Source organism: Sinocyclocheilus grahami, unplaced genomic scaffold, assembly GCF_001515645.1.
Source record: "Sinocyclocheilus grahami isolate Dianchi unplaced genomic scaffold, SAMN03320097.WGS_v1.1 scaffold180.1, whole genome shotgun sequence".
NCBI lineage: Eukaryota > Metazoa > Chordata > Actinopteri > Cypriniformes > Cyprinidae > Sinocyclocheilus > Sinocyclocheilus grahami.
The window spans coordinates 509,394-527,991 of NW_015505359.1; the positions used below are offsets into that span (position 1 = coordinate 509,394).

The 18,598-nt window shown below is 36.1% G+C and overlaps 2 protein-coding genes across 3 annotated transcripts in view; one reads left to right on the forward strand and one right to left on the reverse strand.

Annotated features, from left to right (window-relative positions):
* LOC107594160 (lysosomal acid lipase/cholesteryl ester hydrolase-like) overlaps positions 1 to 7,571 on the reverse strand; it is a 29,772-nt gene extending 22,201 nt beyond the window's left edge. Inside the window, exons 1-3 of the mRNA XM_016284116.1 lie at positions 7,432 to 7,571; positions 6,523 to 6,634; positions 1,576 to 1,693 (exon numbers count right to left, since the gene is read on the reverse strand). Of these exons, the coding sequence (XP_016139602.1) occupies positions 1,576 to 1,693; positions 6,523 to 6,634; positions 7,432 to 7,454 (253 nt within the window). The 5' untranslated portion in view covers positions 7,455 to 7,571. The remainder of the gene's footprint in view (positions 1 to 1,575; positions 1,694 to 6,522; positions 6,635 to 7,431) is intronic.
* Positions 7,572 to 7,980: 409 nt separating this feature from the next.
* The window catches only part of LOC107594162 (renalase-like), a 32,456-nt gene continuing 21,838 nt past the window's right edge, over positions 7,981 to 18,598 (forward strand). Inside the window, exons 1-4 of one of the 2 annotated variants that reach the window (XM_016284119.1) lie at positions 7,981 to 8,229; positions 9,043 to 9,148; positions 9,277 to 9,422; positions 10,562 to 10,723. In XM_016284119.1, the coding sequence (XP_016139605.1) occupies positions 8,112 to 8,229; positions 9,043 to 9,148; positions 9,277 to 9,422; positions 10,562 to 10,723 (532 nt within the window). In that variant the 5' untranslated portion in view covers positions 7,981 to 8,111. The remainder of the gene's footprint in view (positions 8,230 to 9,042; positions 9,149 to 9,276; positions 9,423 to 10,561; positions 10,724 to 18,598) is intronic. The other variant, XM_016284120.1, reaches the window with a different exon arrangement.

Sequence of the window (18,598 nt, forward strand, 5' to 3'; positions counted from 1 at the left end):
AAGAATAGCTGAACATAAATTCACAAATAAAATATATTGTTTAAATTGTTACTGCCTTGAGTTTTTATTTTGAAATAAATGTAAAATGCTTAAAAACACTTAACTTTTTTTTTCATACTTTGCTCAAAAGTCCCCTCAAAATAACTCAACACACAGCCATTAATGTCTAAACCACTGGCCACAAAAGTGAGTACACCCCTAAGTGAAAATGTCCAAATTGGGCCCAATTAGCCATTTTCTCTCCCCGGTGTCATGTGACTCATTAGTGTTACAAGGTCTCAGGTGTGAATTAAACACGTTAAATTTGGTGTTATCGCTCTCACTCACTCATACTGGTCACTGGAAGTTCAACATGGCACCTCATGGCAAAGAACTCTCTGAGGATCTGAAAAAAAGAATTGTTGCTCTACATAAAGATGGCGTAGGCTATAAGAAGATTGCCAAGACCCTAAAACTGAGCTGCAGCATGGTGGCCAAGATCATACCGCAGGGCAGTATTCCAACATGATAACGACCCCAAACACACCTCCAAGATGACCTCTGCCTTGCTAAAGAAGCTGAGGGTAAAGGTGATGGATTGGCCAAGCACGTCTCCAGACCTAAACCCTATTGAGCATCTCAAGGTCTCTAACATCCACCAGCTCCGTGATGTCATCATGGAGGAGTGGAAGAGGACTCCAGTGGCAACCTGTGAAGCTCTGGTGAACTCCATGCCCAAGAGGGTTAAGGCAGTGCTGGAAAATAATGGTGGCCACACAAAATATTGACACTTTGGGCCCAATTTGGACATTTTCACTTAGGGGTGTACTCACTTTTGTGGCCAGCGGTTTAGACATTAATGGCTGTGTGTTGAGTTATTTTGAGGGGACAGCAAATTTACACTGTTATACAAGCTGTACACTCACTACTTTACATTGTAGCAAAGTGTCATTTCTTCAGTGTTGTCACATGAAAAGATATAATAAAATATTTACAAAAATGTGAGGGGTGTACTCACTTCTGTGAGATACTGTATATATACTCCAGATATCTATGAACACTTGTGGAGCCGTCAGTGGTTTGAGAGTCCTGCTCTTCTTGAGAGTCCTAACTTCATAAATTTTTGAAACAGGATCTTCTAATAAACACACATCATTAGGAGAAGTCATGAGATTTTGATATTCATGAGAGGAAACCCCTCAGAAAGAAGACATCATGTGTGGGTTGTGTTATACGAGCGTGTTACAGGAGGTCTTCCTCTATACGAGACTGACTCATCTAAAACCACTTCTCTCCCCTCTTTAAATTTCTATGTGACTATTAAAAACCACGGGATGTTAAGATGTTAAAGTTCAGATGTGAACATCTCACCAAGTGCGTTCATGTGACAGACAGTGTACAGTATGTTTCGTAATGGTTTCACTGTGAACCATGAATGGTGGCAATTCAGAGTTCATCTTACAGACATTCCTCTTTCAAATGGTCACTTTAGTGAGGACAAAAGCTCCCATCTTTAATAATTTACGTTAACGCAAACCAAACAGAGGCATGAATGGGCTCATTCAAACCTTCTGGCACACCAACTCAAACCTTTACCTTGTCCATCCTTGTTTTTGTCCCCGTGTGGGATTCGGTTGATGCTCAGGATGTACCCATCCTCAGTAACCACTTCAAATTCTTGAGCTGGGTAGCCCCAATGTCTGATGATCTCACTCTACAAGAGACAAACATATTGGTGAACATGGGCAAAGTCCATGAGAAGAAGACAGCATGGAGAAATCAATGGAAACACACCTCCATATAAGATAAAGGAAATTAAATAGAACAGCAAACACATGTATTCTCTCTTTAGACAATACAACACTTCAAAATAGCACAAGCATTGTTCTATTGTGATGAAAGCAGTATAATGTCATTCATTTGAAGAAGAAATATAAGGCCTAGGTATTTTTAAGAATAGCTACATTTCTTCTTTGCTAAGGTCTACAATGAATGTCATCAACGTGGCAGTTTTTTTAAATGTAATGAAAATAGGAAACACCACTTCAGCTTAAATTCTTAGTTTAGTTTTTCTTTTCAAGAGCACAATTATTTAAGCTGTATGGTGACACACTGCTCCTCCTCCTCCTCCAGATATGAGATAAATTATAATCAGAAACTTCAAAGAAACTGTGTGAGCTTGTTGGTTCCAGGCCTGCCATGCAATCTCCCTATGCATAATTAAAGGCTCTGCAATTTCCCACTCCCACTGGGTCTTCGGTCTGCTCATTCTACTTTGGGCCACTTAAGGATAAACCCACTGCTGGCTCAACACACATTATGGGGAGGGTAAGCACTGGGGGATCTCTCTCTCTCTTGTATTCATCCTCTTGTCATTTTTATTTTTTTTAGATTTATAATACTTTTGCCCATCCTAAATTAATGTGCAGAGAGAACTAAGCAATTAGTTGCTTTCAACATTTTTTTTAGCAGTCCAATATAGCAAAATAGACTCAACTAATGGGTGTTTACATGCAAAAATTACACACTTCACTTAAAGTCGACATGGAAATATTATCATTATTTTTATTTTTTCCCAGAAAAACTTTTCTCTGATGCTGTATGTCGGGACTTCTTCAATCATTCAGTTTGCTTAAACCCTGCCAGTTTCTTTCAATTGACTGCAAGCTTGCATTCAGATCTGCCTCCATCAATTCAACAACCAATGGATAGAACCAAGTCCCCGCTCCACATTTTTCCTTTTCTGATATTCTTTTTCACTAAGATATACATCACAATCCAAAGATCTGTTGCTACTTCGGTTACATTGTGACTTTGAAGGGAAAGTTTAACCCAAAATAAAATTTCTATAATTTTTTTACTCATCCTGAATGATCCTGTACATTTTTATGTTTTCTTTGTAACACAGAATTATTATTGTATGGCTATTGTACGGCTTCAGATGAAGACTATGGAATATGGGACAAATGGATTATCTTTTTTTCCTTATGGATCTTGCCACTACAAACTGTTGTTGTATGGAAAAGAACTGTGTGCAGAGTATTTAAATGATCTTACCATGTTCTAATGAAATATTAATAATAACAGAATTCTCAGTTTTGTGTAAACTATTCTTTTAAGTAGTCCAAGTGACAAATTGGACTCAATAGGCTCTATTCTGCGTCTAAAACCCAGTTATTGTATTAAAACCAACAAACCGCTGTCTTATCTGCGTTTCTGCAAATGGTTATTTGACCTGTACAAATTATCAAACAATGATTATGAGTTATCATTATTTAAACCAAGAAAACTTGTTTCGTATCTAACCACACATGAAAGTGCATCAATGTCACTTCAATTTCCTTTCAGAGTCTGTGGGCCAAGAACTAATATACACTTTTACAAGTGATAACATGATGATGTGCTCTGCAAGCAGCTACCAAGAGCTATAGTGAATCATGGGAGGATAAAGTGCAAATGAGCAAGAAGGTTGCTAGCCGCAAACTGAATCCAGTAAAAGCTGAAAAGGTCTAGCAATATATTTTTTTATTTTATAAATTGCATCGTGCAAAAAGTGCAGGGTTCACGTAAATGAAAAACAAATAGACAAGAGCAAGCAGACGTTTCAGCACATTGCTATCTTCAGTGCTCACCAAAGGACAAAGTGCAAAATATATTTTGTTATAGAGATAGTCAACTAATGAATCCACTTCTCTATAGAGCACGAGACAAAACGGAGAACTGGAAATAATATTACAAATGTAGTGCAAAGTTCACTACAGAAATAATATGACATGACATTCATGAGGTCAGCTAAAGCAGATAAAGCTAGCAAGATATATATAAAATAAATTTATAGGTGCATCTCAATAAATTAGAATGTCGTGGAAAAGTTCATTTATTTCAGTAATTCAACTCAAATTGTGAAACTCGTGTATTAAATAAATTCAATGCACACAGACTGAAGTAGTTTAAGTCTTTGGTTCTTTTAATTGTGATGATTTTGGCTCACATTTAACAAAAACCCACCAATTCACTATCTCAACAAATTAGAATATGGTGACATGCCAATCAGCTAATCAACACAAAACACCTGCAAAGGTTTCCTGAGCCTTCAAAATGGCCTCTCAGTTTGGTTCACTAGGCTACACAAGCATGGGGAAGACTGCTGATCTGACAGTTGTCCACAAGACAATCATTGACACCCTTCACAAGGAGCCACAAACATTCATTGCCAAAGAAACTGGCTGTTCACAGAGTGCTATGGAAATATTATCATTATTTTTATTTTTTCCCAGAAAAACTTTTCTCTGATGCTGTATGTCGGACTTCTTCAATCATTCAGTTTGCTTAAACCCTGCCAGTTTCTTTCAATTGACTGCAAGCTTGCATTCAGATCTGCCTCCATCAATTCAACAACCAATGGATAGACCCAAGTCCCCGCTCCACATTTTTCCTTTTCTGATATTCTTTTTCACTAAGATATACATCACAATCCAAAGATCTGTTGCTACTTCGGTTACATTGTGACTTTGAAGGGAAAGTTTAACCCAAAATAAAATTTCTATAATTTTTTTACTCATCCTGAATGATCCTGTACATTTTTATGTTTTCTTTGTAACACAGAATTATTATTGTATGGCTATTGTACGGCTTCAGATGAAGACTATGGAATATGGGACAAATGGATTATCTTTTTTTCCTTATGGATCTTGCCACTACAAACTGTTGTTGTATGGAAAAGAACTGTGTGCAGAGTATGTAAATGATCTTACCATGTTCTAATGAAATATTAATAATAACAGAATTCTCAGTTTTGTGTAAACTATTCTTTTAAGTAGTCCAAGTGACAAATTGGACTCAATAGGCTCTATTCTGCGTCTAAAACCCAGTTATTGTATTAAAACCAACAAACCGCTGTCTTATCTGCGTTTCTGCAAATGGTTATTTGACCTGTACAAATTATCAAACAATGATTATGAGTTATCATTATTTAAACCAAGAAAACTTGTTTCGTATCTAACCACACATGAAAGTGCATCAATGTCACTTCAATTTCCTTTCAGAGTCTGTGGGCCAAGAACTAATATACACTTTTACAAGTGATAACATGATGATGTGCTCTGCAAGCAGCTACCAAGAGCTATAGTGAATCATGGGAGGATAAAGTGCAAATGAGCAAGAAGGTTGCTAGCCGCAAACTGAATCCAGTAAAAGCTGAAAAGGTCTAGCAATATATTTTTTTATTTTATAAATTGCATCGTGCAAAAAGTGCAGGGTTCACGTAAATGAAAAACAAATAGACAAGAGCAAGCAGACGTTTCAGCACATTGCTATCTTCAGTGCTCACCAAAGGACAAAGTGCAAAATATATTTTGTTATAGAGATAGTCAACTAATGAATCCACTTCTCTATAGAGCACGAGACAAAACGGAGAACTGGAAATAATATTACAAATGTAGTGCAAAGTTCACTACAGAAATAATATGACATGACATTCATGAGGTCAGCTAAAGCAGATAAAGCTAGCAAGATATATATAAAATAAATTTATAGGTGCATCTCAATAAATTAGAATGTCGTGGAAAAGTTCATTTATTTCAGTAATTCAACTCAAATTGTGAAACTCGTGTATTAAATAAATTCAATGCACACAGACTGAAGTAGTTTAAGTCTTTGGTTCTTTTAATTGTGATGATTTTGGCTCACATTTAACAAAAACCCACCAATTCACTATCTCAACAAATTAGAATACTTCATAACACCAATAAAAAAAAACATTTTTAGTGAATTGTTGGCCTTCTGGAAAGTATGTTAATTTACTGTACATGTACTCAATACTTGGTAGGGGCTCATTTTGCTTTAATTACTGCCTCAATTCGGCGTGGCATGGAGATGATCAGTTTGTGGCACTGCTGAGGTGGTATGGAAGCCCAGGTTGCTTTGATAGCGGCCTTCAGGTCATCTGCATTGTTGGGTCTGGTGTCTCTCATCTTCCTCTTGACAATACCCCATAGATTCTCTACGGGGTTCAGGTCTGGTGAGTTTGCTGGCCAGTCAAGCACACCAACACCATGCTCATTAAACCAACTTTTGGTGCTTTTGGCAGTGTGGGCAGGTGCCAAATCCTGCTGGAAAATGAAATCAGCATCTTCAAAAAAAATGTAATTGATTTACATTACAAGCTATCAGAATTATCAGAACTGTATCTTATTTTTGGTCATAAAAATAACATCTGCACCAAACTGCATATTTTTTCTTAGCTTGGGTCTCTGAATAAAACTGATGTGTTTTATCCCCTATGAGTGTGAGTAATATATCACTATATTACACCTCAGTAACTCTGCATTTCACAAAATGAACAGTATTGTCCACATAGCTGATATGAATGATATTTATTGACTTTACGGCATGTCATTGCGATGAATGGCAAAAGTGACCCAATTTACCTGAGTTTATTCAATATTTATGGTGTTTTTTCACTTATTGACAATTTTGCTGCACAGTAATGAAGAACACTCCTTGCAGCTTATTACATGTAAGTTGTAATTACTGGCTACTTACAATGTTCATATCTATTTCAGGGTCCAGTCGTGTCTTGTCCAGAATAGGCGGCCTGCACCGAACCAGCCCAGATGTAAGCAGTACCAGAGACAACACCAGCCTTGACATCTTTCTGTCAAACATTCACAAACAGTGAATTAACATACAGGGTCTCCCAAGACACCCTAATCTACAACAGTGTTAGAAAGCTATGTTAATCTTTCTTCAGCAGCCATCAATATATTGTTTAGTGTTGCTCAACATGTATCACGTGACTTTAAAGTAAGCGATACATAGCATGAAAATTCAAGGTCAATGTAGCTAAAACCATTATTTGTTCAGACAAAACAAGCTGCCAAAACAAACATTGCTGAACATCACTGTACTGTATTATATGAGAGCAGTTTGATTGGGAAACATGCAAAAACGTGTTTGGAAAGTGCTTACATTAAAAAAAAATTATATTTCTGTTACCATAAATATTGTATAAGGTAGGCTATAGACAATATAATTTGTTTCTACTTTAATTAAGCACATTATAGTTTTTGCAGGGTTTAAATATTTAATTTTACAGCCCTGCGTTTTCACAAAGCAAAAGCAGTTCACGTAGCACATCTGAATGGTTTTGAATGACAGGTAGCCAAGCTTTTGAAATATAACGAACGAACGAAAGTCAGTCGGTGCAAACAAAACGTTTAAATCACTGTAAGTTAATTACGTAGTAGCGTCACACACTTCCTCGTTCTGTAAATTAATTCACTGCTAATTCTTTGAGTCGCCACTACGTAATTCCTAGCAGCACATAAATATATGTGAAAAAATATGAACGTTTTAAGCTGATAGAGACTAATGGTCTGATGAACCGTGTTTATTAAATGGTCCTAGCATTGAATAACGAAAGAAAAACGAGCTCGGTTAGTGAAAACTCACCCAACTTCGGCTGAGCTCTCCATAGCAGCGTAACGTTACTGAAGTCAACAGTGTGGAGCATCAGTACTGACCACACTGACACTGATAGCGATGAAAATGCTTTAACAGCTGACAATGACATATGACCCGACCACTGTACTCGAGCGCCTTTAATCAATCAGACCCCCTTCCTGAAGAAGAATGATTCATTCATGTATTAGCTGCTGTCTTCCTAATTTAAGTCTCCTTCATTAATATTTAAATGTTTGTCAAACTGACGTCGTCATTAGGTTACTTAAAATTTGTGTTTTTTTAGATAATGAGACTAAAAATATATATTTTATGCTTTGCAGAGATCACTTCAGCCAATTGTCTGCTATTAAATAATAAGAATTTTAAAAATGACATTTGAGTTTGAGTTTACATTTGAGTTCGTACTCTGCTTTTAATGTACAGGTAAAACTTATTTATCATTTTGTATTATTATTATTATTAAGTTTGGATATGTTGGGCACACACAATAGTTAAATATTGAAAAACCAAGGGAATGTTTTGGTTGGCCAACAACAACCATTTCGGCCTTTCATAATTCTTAAAGGGACAGGGTGCTAAAGCGCGTGAGCTCTTCGAACAAGCAAGATCGCTTTGCTATTTTACATAAGCAACTGCTTATTATTTACCTTTTCTAAAAAAAAAAAGAAATGTCTCGAGTTCTAATAGTTGGTGCTGGACTTACAGGCAGTTTATGTGCCTGTCTTCTGCGGAGGGAGCTGCTAAACAAAGCTAATATAGTCGTATGGGACAAATCTCGGGGTGCAGGTTAGCATCTTAATTTGTTTTGACTCAGAATGTTTATTTTATATACTGAAAAATTTATTTTATATACTTGAAAACTACATTGTAAAAGTATTCAATATTGAGCAGTATAATCATGTCATGTCACTTTATGAGGAACATGTTTAAATTAGGCATTTCTTTACATTTAAACATTGATCAACATACATAGAGAACATCAAATGTGGTAAACAGAAGATCAAATGTTCTTGTTTCATGTGATAGAACAATCAAGTATTTGACCTGTATATTGAAAAAAAAATAATAATAATTAGCGGTTTAAAAATAATCCCCAAAATACAAGCCTACACATTTTTTTTTATCATATTAACTTTATCATAGACAAAGTGTTAGTGGCTCTGAGGAGAACATACTGAAGTTTTTTTAAGCTCACTTGAAAGGCTTTTATAAAGGTCAGAGCAACTGTTCCAAATGTTCCAAAACTCAACCATAAATATGATTTTATTTTTTTAAAAACATCAGCAGCTTCCAAAAGCATGTTCAAGGAGAAAAAAACAAGCAAACATAATATTATGATGCTATGAATATAACATATCTGATATGACCACTTATTTATGATATGCATATTTTATTTTACAAATTTTACAATAGTTTTTGCAAGTTTGTGCATTAGTAATATAATTACCGATGTTTATGTATTTACATTGATGCTAATGTTTTCATTCAGAAATCTCATTTAGTCTCTAATGATTAAAAAGCCCTATTTTATATTTCCCATCGATTTGACCTAATGATATTTTGAATAGATGGTAAAGATATTTTGCATTTATGTTATAGGGGGGAGAATGTCCACAAGCAGAAGTCCAAATGATCCTTCATGCACGGTTGATCTTGGTGCTCAATACATAAGTGCGACACCGTACTACGCTGGTATTCACAGCAGGTGGGCTACTTCTCTAATCTCTAATCATTTCTAATTACATTTTATGAGGTTAAAAGTTTTTTTCACTTCAAATATGTGAAAATCATTTTTTGGATCTTGTAGTGACTAATGCTTTTTGGTATTTTTAGTTTTTATGAAGAACTCTTAGCACAAGACATTTTAAAACCTCTTGTTGCTCCTGTTGAAGGCATGATGTTGAAGGAAGAAGGAATTGTGAACTATGTGACACCCCATGGGGTCTCCTCCATCGTCAAACACTATCTCAAAGAGTCAGGTACGTCATTTGAGTTTAGGTTTAACTTCTTTCCTAAAATTGCAGACTTTTTTCTTCTGTTTTTGCTTTAAGTCATACTGATGATATACACTACCATTCAAAAGAATTCATAAGAGACATTTAAGCCTGTTTCCATCAAAAATGCCAGGCAATTTATTATATCAAATGTCTAGATTTCATTTAAAACATGTATTAAAATAGCAAAAATAACATTCGCTGGAGCCTTTTCCATCAGGGCAATTTCACACAGAAATGCTTTTTATATATTTACACAATCAGAGAAGCAAGACAGATTTAATAACCGATTTTATCACTGTTCATAAAGCAGCTGTTTTTCATCAGCTGTTTAATGACAGAAATGTGCTGCCAGAAAATAAAAAATGTTTGGGTCAGCAAGACCCTGAGTCATCCAGCTGTTGTTCCTTCTAAATGTTACCTTTCTAGAAATACGTCTGATTTCCTAGAGAGAGCGCAGAAGAATTTGGCCAGACCGTGCAAGCTGATTTATGAACTCAGAGATCACAGCTCTTAGTCAATAATCTGACTGAGTCTTTGGAAACATTTAAGGATGTTTTGATATTGTGCATGTGCTGGAACAAAGAACAAAAAGCAGCAGTCAGATGGAACTGCTTTAATATGTGCAGCAACACTGCGAAATGACAGTTATTTAAAGATCAGCAAAACAGTGAGGAAAACTGAATGTGAAAAGTGAATTATGTGTATATGCACTCTATTTATCACCATTGCCCTGATATTGATTTCATATATTTCTGTTAACATTGTTCTGTCACCTTAAGCCTTTTGTGAAAAACGATGTGCTAATTCATACATTATACAAGATAAATTTTTCATATACTGTAACTGTGGGATTGGGTTTATTTCCATTATTGCTCTTGTATCTTCCATTGTCCTCATTTGTAAGTCACTTTGGATAAAAGCATCTGCTAAATGACTAAATGTAATGAGAGATCATGTAGAAATATTTGCATGTGCTATAAACCAAATCTTGACTTCTCAGTGATACATAATCTGAACTTTCTTTCTGTGACTTTCTTTGGAATTCTTTCCATCCCTCATTTTCCTTTTCTTCTCTTTTTTGCTGTGTGCAACATTGCCAACTGTGCCCCTCCGCACTCAAGCAGGAGCAGAGGTGCTCTATGACCGACACGTCACTCACATTCACCGGAAAGACGCTGGCTGGGAAGTGTGTCACAAAGGAGGAACGCCAGAGCGGTTTGACATTGTGGTTTTAACCATGCCAGTACCCCAAATACTTCAGCTGCAAGGAGACGTGGAATCTTGTGAGTACATTTCCACACTGTCGCAAACACACATACACACACACACACACTTTGACCTTAAAATTGAAATATGACCTTTGGTTTTGCTGTCCGTCATTGTTTCTTTGTCTTTTTTTTGTTTACATTTTTTTACATAATATAACAACAATTTTAAAAACAAAAAAATGTTCTTGCCCTAACAGAGCTCCCCACCCGCACTGCGTCGTTATTATACATTATATTATGCACACTCAACTCTGAATCTGTTCTAAAATAAAAAATAAATAAAGGAGGGAAAAAAAGGGGGAAAAAATGACAAACAGCAAATATTAAATTTGGATCCATTTGCTCTATGTATGTCAGCACTGGCTGCCAAATAGAGAAAAAAGTTTGACTACAGCCTTTGGTGGAGTACCGAATCTTCTCTAGTGCAAGATGATGCATAAGATCCCTAATCCAGTGACTAAAAGTAGGTGGAGATTCCACTTACGCAATATAAGACGTCTAGCTATTAAAGTTGAAAAAGAAATCATATTTTTTGTATTATTATCTAATGCTGGGTACACACCACAAGATAATCAGGCTGAGTTTGGGCCGATTTCTCCCCTTCTTACAATCTTAGGTAATGTCCCGATTATCTTGGTGGTTCTAAAGATTATCTTATCAGATTTTTCTGTGGTGTGAGGTGTGTTAAGAGTGACTGAATCTGCTCGGAAGAACGTTGAAGGCGCCCCGATCGTGAATCGTAAATATTCAACATGTTCAGAAATCAGAAATCCTGATGTGTGAGGGGAACCCCAAAGACAAACGTGTGTACGATCTGGAGATTATTACGTGAAACAAAACAATATCCAATCAGAAAGCAAGCTGACAGAAGACGGAAGCATAACAAACGCAGTCATCGCAATTTCTTCCTGCTTATCGTCTGCCATGTTTATTCTCAAGTCTCGAGAGATTTTGCGAGTTTTCCTGTGTTCACAGTCGGGACTCTGGTTGAAAATCTGTTGGTGTGTGGTGTGGTGTGCTGTTGGTGTGTAGTGCGCTTTGTGTGTGCGCAGTTCTGTAGTTAAACCAAATATTGCAAGAATAGGAGAAGGATTAATAGATTAACAAGCTTAGAACAGGACCAAAACGTGTGTATGATTAGCTATTTCAACTCCACACCGATCATGTCTGCCATTGTTTCTGTTCAAAATATCCCTGTGAAGTCACATTTTATTATTTTATATAACTTTAGAAATAGTCAGCTCATAGTAGAGCTTAATGGAAATTCCTAATAAAGAGATCATTTGAAAAAAAAATGTCATTAATTACAGAACACAAACACAAACAACTGTGCTACACTGTAAAGAATGTTTGTGATTTTAACAGTAAATGACTGTAAAAATGCTACAGTAAAAACCTGTTAACTGGTTAACAGTAAGTTTCCATACCATGTACGGTGAATAAATGTTATTACATTTAATGTAATTTCACAGTAAAATACTGTTAAAAATGCGGTTTTTGGAAGTGAAAAAGAAAAAAGTCATTGTATAATTTACAGTGAAAAACCGCAAATTGACACTCCCAGAATTCCCTGCATGACATTTCATATTTGATGTTTTTTTGTTGAAATAACACACATACACACACACACACACTTTGACCTTAAAATTGAAATATGACCTTTGGTTTTGCTGTCCGTCATTGTTTCTTTGTCTTTTTTTTGTTTACATTTTTTTACATAATATAACAACAATTTTAAAAACAAAAAAATGTTCTTGCCCTAACAGAGCTCCCCACCCGCACTGCGTCGTTATTATACATTATATTATGCACACTCAACTCTGAATCTGTTCTAAAATAAAAAATAAATAAAGGAGGGAAAAAAAGGGGGAAAAAATGACAAACAGCAAATATTAAATTTGGATCCATTTGCTCTATGTATGTCAGCACTGGCTGCCAAATAGAGAAAAAAGTTTGACTACAGCCTTTGGTGGAGTACCGAATCTTCTCTAGTGCAAGATGATGCATAAGATCCCTAATCCAGTGACTAAAAGTAGGTGGAGATTCCACTTACGCAATATAAGACGTCTAGCTATTAAAGTTAAAAAAGAAATCATATTTTTTGTATTATTATCTAATGCTGGGTACACACCACAAGATAATCAGGCTGAGTTTGGGCCGATTTCTCCCCTTCTGACAATCTTAGGTAATGTCCCGATTATCTTGGTGATTCTAAAGATTATCTTATCAGATTTTTCTGTGGTGTGAGGTGTGTTAAGAGTGACTGAATCTGCTCGGAAGAACGTTGAAGGCGCCCCGATCGTGAATCGTAAATATTCAACATGTTCAGAAATCAGAAATCCTGATGTGTGAGGGGAACCCCAAAAACAAACGTGTGTACGATCTGGAGATTATTACGTGAAACAAAACAATATCCAATCAGAAAGCAAGCTGACAGAAGACGGAAGCATAACAAACGCAGTCATCGCAATTTCTTCCTGCTTATCGTCTGCCATGTTTATTCTCAAGTCTCGAGAGATTTTGCGAGATTTCCTGTGTTCACAGTCGGGACTCTGGTTGAAAATCTGTTGGTGTGTGGTGTGGTGTGCTGTTGGTGTGTAGTGCGCTTTGTGTGTGCGCAGTTCTGTAGTTAAACCAAATATTGCAAGAATAGGAGAAGGATTAATAGATTAACAAGCTTAGAACAGGACCAAAACGTGTGTATGATTAGCTATTTCAACTCCACACCGATCATGTCTGCCATTGTTTCTGTTCAAAATATCCCTGTGAAGTCACATTTTATTATTTTATATAACTTTAGAAATAGTCAGCTCATAGTAGAGCTTAATGGAAATTCCTAATAAAGAGATCATTTGAAAAAAAAATGTCATTAATTACAGAACACAAACACAAACAACTGTGCTACACTGTAAAGAATGTTTGTGATTTTAACAGTAAATGACTGTAAAAATGCTACAGTAAAAACCTGTTAACTGGTTAACAGTAAGTTTCCATACCATGTACGGTGAATAAATGTTATTACATTTAATGTAATTTCACAGTAAAATACTGTTAAAAATGCGGTTTTTGGAAGTGAAAAAGAAAAAAGTCATTGTATAATTTACAGTGAAAAACCGCAAATTGACACTCCCAGAATTCCCTGCATGACATTTCATATTTGATGTTTTTTTGTTGAAATATGTTTCTTCTTAGTTTTTTCTTATCAGTTGTGTACATTAGGGTTTAATCTTACATCTAATGTTGTTAAATTAATGTTTATTGCATTATTTCAGTATCGTGTGTGTCACCATGATGGGGTTTAGTGTTTGTGTGAATAAGACTTCTATATATAAGTATTACTCTCCTCAGCTCGTAGAAAAGCTGTTTGTGATGAGCTTTGGTTTATCATATGACTTTCTCATCACCACCAGTTTTTGGTGGTTATCAGTTCATTACAATGGTTCAAAACAGATATTAACACTTAAAATATGTTGGTTTATTAACATTACATCAGTTAATGAAATATGGTATTTTATTGTGAATTTAAGTTAAATCTGTAAAACCTAAAATGTTGCTACCATATTTTTTTCTGTCAACCACAGCTACCGGTATTTTACCGTAAATGTCACAGATTATTTTTTCCAGGGTAGGGTCAAAGGTCATCTTCTGTGGCTTTCATATCTTAAATGCTTAAAAATGTTTAAAAGCTCTGTCTTGACCCCACCATTGGTTTCCATGCAATTTGCCAAAAATCCACACTTTAAAAAACAGCAAAGAGTCGGGTAAGAAAACAGAAAACCTTTAGTTCAGCTTGTAAAACACTAAAATATGAGATACATTGGAATGTATTAATTTAAAGACTCAGATTTTACACTAAATTTAATACACGTCTTCTGAATCATCTAAGCAAAATTCACAGTTTCTTTATAGTTGAGTTTCACAATTACTAGACTGCTGCAGCATTGAAAAGAAGTGTGAGAAACCCATTTTAACCTCAAAAGGTTTTGAGAACAAGACATGACAAAAGGCAGAGAAAGTACAGAGCAATAAATAGGCAACTACCTACAAATAATGATACTATTTTATATACTTATACATGAGTATGCAAATAGTCCCTACAAGTAGTAATGACAAAAAACATCTATTTTTAATTTTGTGTCTGTGAAGCAGATTTTTAACAAATAAATGTAGATGTAAATGTAGGTCAAATTTATCCCTAACACAATAGAAATAATACAATTGAAATAGGTGTAAGTTATTTACTACTACTGTTTAAATTTACCCCTAACACAATATAAATAATACAATAGAAATAGGTGTAAGTTATTTACTACTACTGTTTTAACAAAAACATTTTTTGGTGTTTTTCATAGTGGCGATTTCCCGCAAATTTCATGGAAACCAATAGGGTCAAACCCAACACCAAAGTTGTACACAGTTCTTTAACACAACAGGTGGGTTGAACAATAGCCCGATTGTATGTTCAGTAGGCACAGATCTCCTTTCAAATGCACAATTCCACTTCTCCTTTACATCCATTCAGACTTGCCCTGGGCCGGTGAGCTTCAGAAACCCCATATCTCCATCTTAAACTGTTTTCCAGCTGCCTCACGCCTGCAGATATAGCATCAGGGTCCAAATTGGTATTCTCAGTATGACGTGTTTGAAATGGTAAAACATAAGTCCTTAAGTAGAAATATGGAAATGGAAGAGTCAGGTCTGGGCCTTCTGGGTGTTGGAGCTTCTGAGAAACTGTTAATAATGCAGGGTGTGTGGAGAAAGTCACAGGCTCAGAAAAAGAGCTGCATCGCAAATTAAGAGATGAATGAAAAATGAAATGAGACCGCTGAAAATGGTGGAGGAGTCGCTAGCGAAAAAACGGCGCTCTAAATGGTTGTGGTGTCATGCACAGAGCAGCAGAAGTAGGGCAGAGGCGGATGAGTCTCTACGCCGTCATTACGCTATGAAACGGCTGCGCTGGAGTAGCAGAAAAATTAATCTGAAGTGGTCTGCATGGAGATGGAGGCCATGTGATCAATGTCACAGTGCAGTTGCACAGGACTCCACATAGCCAAATGCAATTAAGAAGATGATCAAAACTGTTAAGATGGCCCTTAAGGCCCTTAAGATGTGCAAAAAGTAAGTAAATACATAAATAAATTCATGCACAAATTATTGGCCAGTTTTCTTCTTAAATGCTTACATGAACATTTGGGTAGCGTTATGCAAATCTTCCCACGTCGTGACGTAGACATGTGGGGGCGTGTTAGAATGAGCCATTTTAGGGTGTGGTTGACTCTTAACTTTTATAAAGAATATCTCTTTGGATTTGAGACTTTAGTCTTTGCAACTTTACAGATCTTCTTTATGCACCAAGAGCTTGTAACACTCCAAAGAGAAAGGAATAATTGAAATCGCATCATATGACCCCTTTAAGATATTTTGGATGAAAACCGGGAGGCTTATTACTGTCCCATTGACTGCCAAGTAAATAACACTGTCAAGGCCCAGAAAAGTATGAAAGACATCGTCAAAATAGTCCATCTGCCATCAGTGGTTCGATCTGAATTTTATGAAGCGACGAGAATAATTTTTGGACACGAAGAAAACTAAAATAACAACTTTATTCAACAATTCATCTCCTCCGTGTCACCGTAGCGCTATTTTGGAGAATATCCACTGAACGCAAACTGCGTATGCTGTTCTACGGCTGACACAGACAAGTAGAACCATCGATATGTATAGATGCCTCTGTAGCGAATCAGCTCATGGGGAAATATGAATAATTAACCATAACTAGTTATAATTAACTATTCATATTTTAGATCCACTGTAGATATTTAGCTGACCACTCAGGGTCAACTGTCTTGTCAATTCTAAGAACGTTAATTTCCTGGTTAAGGGAAATAACTTTCTTACTGTACAATTCTATAAACTTGTAACGTAAATCTGCATGATTATTGACTCCGGTTATGAGCAAACAATGAACACGTCAAGTGTGATACAAGTAAGGTTTTATTAACTACATAAACACTTAAACTAGTCTAACATACCACATAAACACATAGCATCTTTCGAATATTCAGTGATCACTATGGTGAATGACGTCAAGTTGACCGTTACAATATGGCGGACGGCTTACGTATAGCGGCCCATAGAAACAGTCGCTAATAAGGCATCTACATATATATATCTATGAGTAGAACAGGATACGTTCAGTGAATACTCTCCAAAATGGCGCTACGTTGACGCAGAGGAGATGAATTGTTAAATAAAGTCGTTATTTTTGTTTTCTTTGCATACAAAAAGTATTCTCGTCACTTCATAAAATTCAGATTGAAATTTCATAAAATGCAGATGGAGTATTTTAACGATGTCTTTCATACTTTTCTGGGCCTTGACAGTGTTATTTACTTGGCAGTCAATGGGACAGTCACAAGCCTCTCGGTTTTCATCCAAAATATCTTAAATTGTGTTCTGAAGACGAACTAAGCTTTTGCGGGTTTGGAACGACATGGGGGTAAGTGACTAATGACAGCATTTTCATTTTGGGGTGGAGTAACCCTTTAAATACCCATTCAGAGTTGGAGGTGAGATTTTTTTCCCCAAAGAGATTAAGTTGATTTATTGTCTGGCAGGCTCAAGCCAATGTAGACTCTCATTTAACTGCTTCTCTGTCAAATCATAGTTATTTTAAAGCCACTTCAACAAATAATTTTCACAGATTGGAGCTACATGCTGAAAAAAAATGAATGCCTCACACTTCCTGCTTTATCACAGCATGATTTCACAGGTCTTTAGGTCTAATGTGTTTGAAAGAAATTATGAATGCAAATGTAAATTAATTGGAATTGTTTCAATGCTGAAAGAATGCTATAAGCAACTCTTAACACTAAATTAAGAGAATATTATTTGCTTTTACTTTTTATACTTTATTGTTAACCCCAGAATTGATAGACTTTGTCAGATAAGAACAAAAACAGCCAAAATGCCATAGAAAAAGAATCAATAGATGATAAAAAGTTATTATTGTAAATCGCATTTTTGATGAAGTAGATAATTCTTCAATGTAGTAGCATGTAGTGATTCACTTGACAGTGATCATATTCCACATGAATTATTTTACATATATTTTGACAGTATTTTGAGAGGTTGATTCAACTTCGCAAAATTCAAAATGAGCCAAGGCAAAATTACCTACATCTTGAACAGTTCTTTACATGGCTGTTACATGCGCTTAGAGTTTGTATGTGTTTATATTAGCAGAATAGCCATAGAAACCAATGAAATCCAGAGCAGCCATATTTCTTTTAACCTGAATGCAGTGACAATCACGTCCTTCCAGCCCTGCCCTTCCATTCAGTGGCCTTTGGTTTTTCCAGTGGCTTTGTTTGTACAGGGGAAATTAGGAGGAAATATGAGCGTGTATCATTTGCAAAAGATGAATGAACTCTATGCTTGCTGCTGGGCTGTGGCATGCCTGATGTGGATCGGAGCCGTCCCTGGACTTGACTCTGATTTGTTTCCTCTAATATATTACTGAACATTTCGGGTTAGTGGTTTGACTGGAGTTATGGAACATACGTTTGGGCCTGAGTTGCTTTGCCAACTCTGGAGTGTTCAGTTGCAGCTGACTTCCTGGCAGATTCTGCTCGCTTCTTGGCCAGAAATTCCCCTCCTTAATGTTTGGATGTTTTTCATCATATTCTGCAACACTTTCTTCTGTAATTCTTTCATTCTAGCTGTCTGCGGTCACTGACATGCTCCACCAGCTGCCAGAAATTAACATGAGAGAGTGGAATGCAACTTTTGCAAGCACTGGCACAGTCCCTTTGAATTGGAGTGACATAACATGTTTGAGTGCTCTCAGACATCTGATTTCCTCCATAGTAACTCCACAATCACTTCATG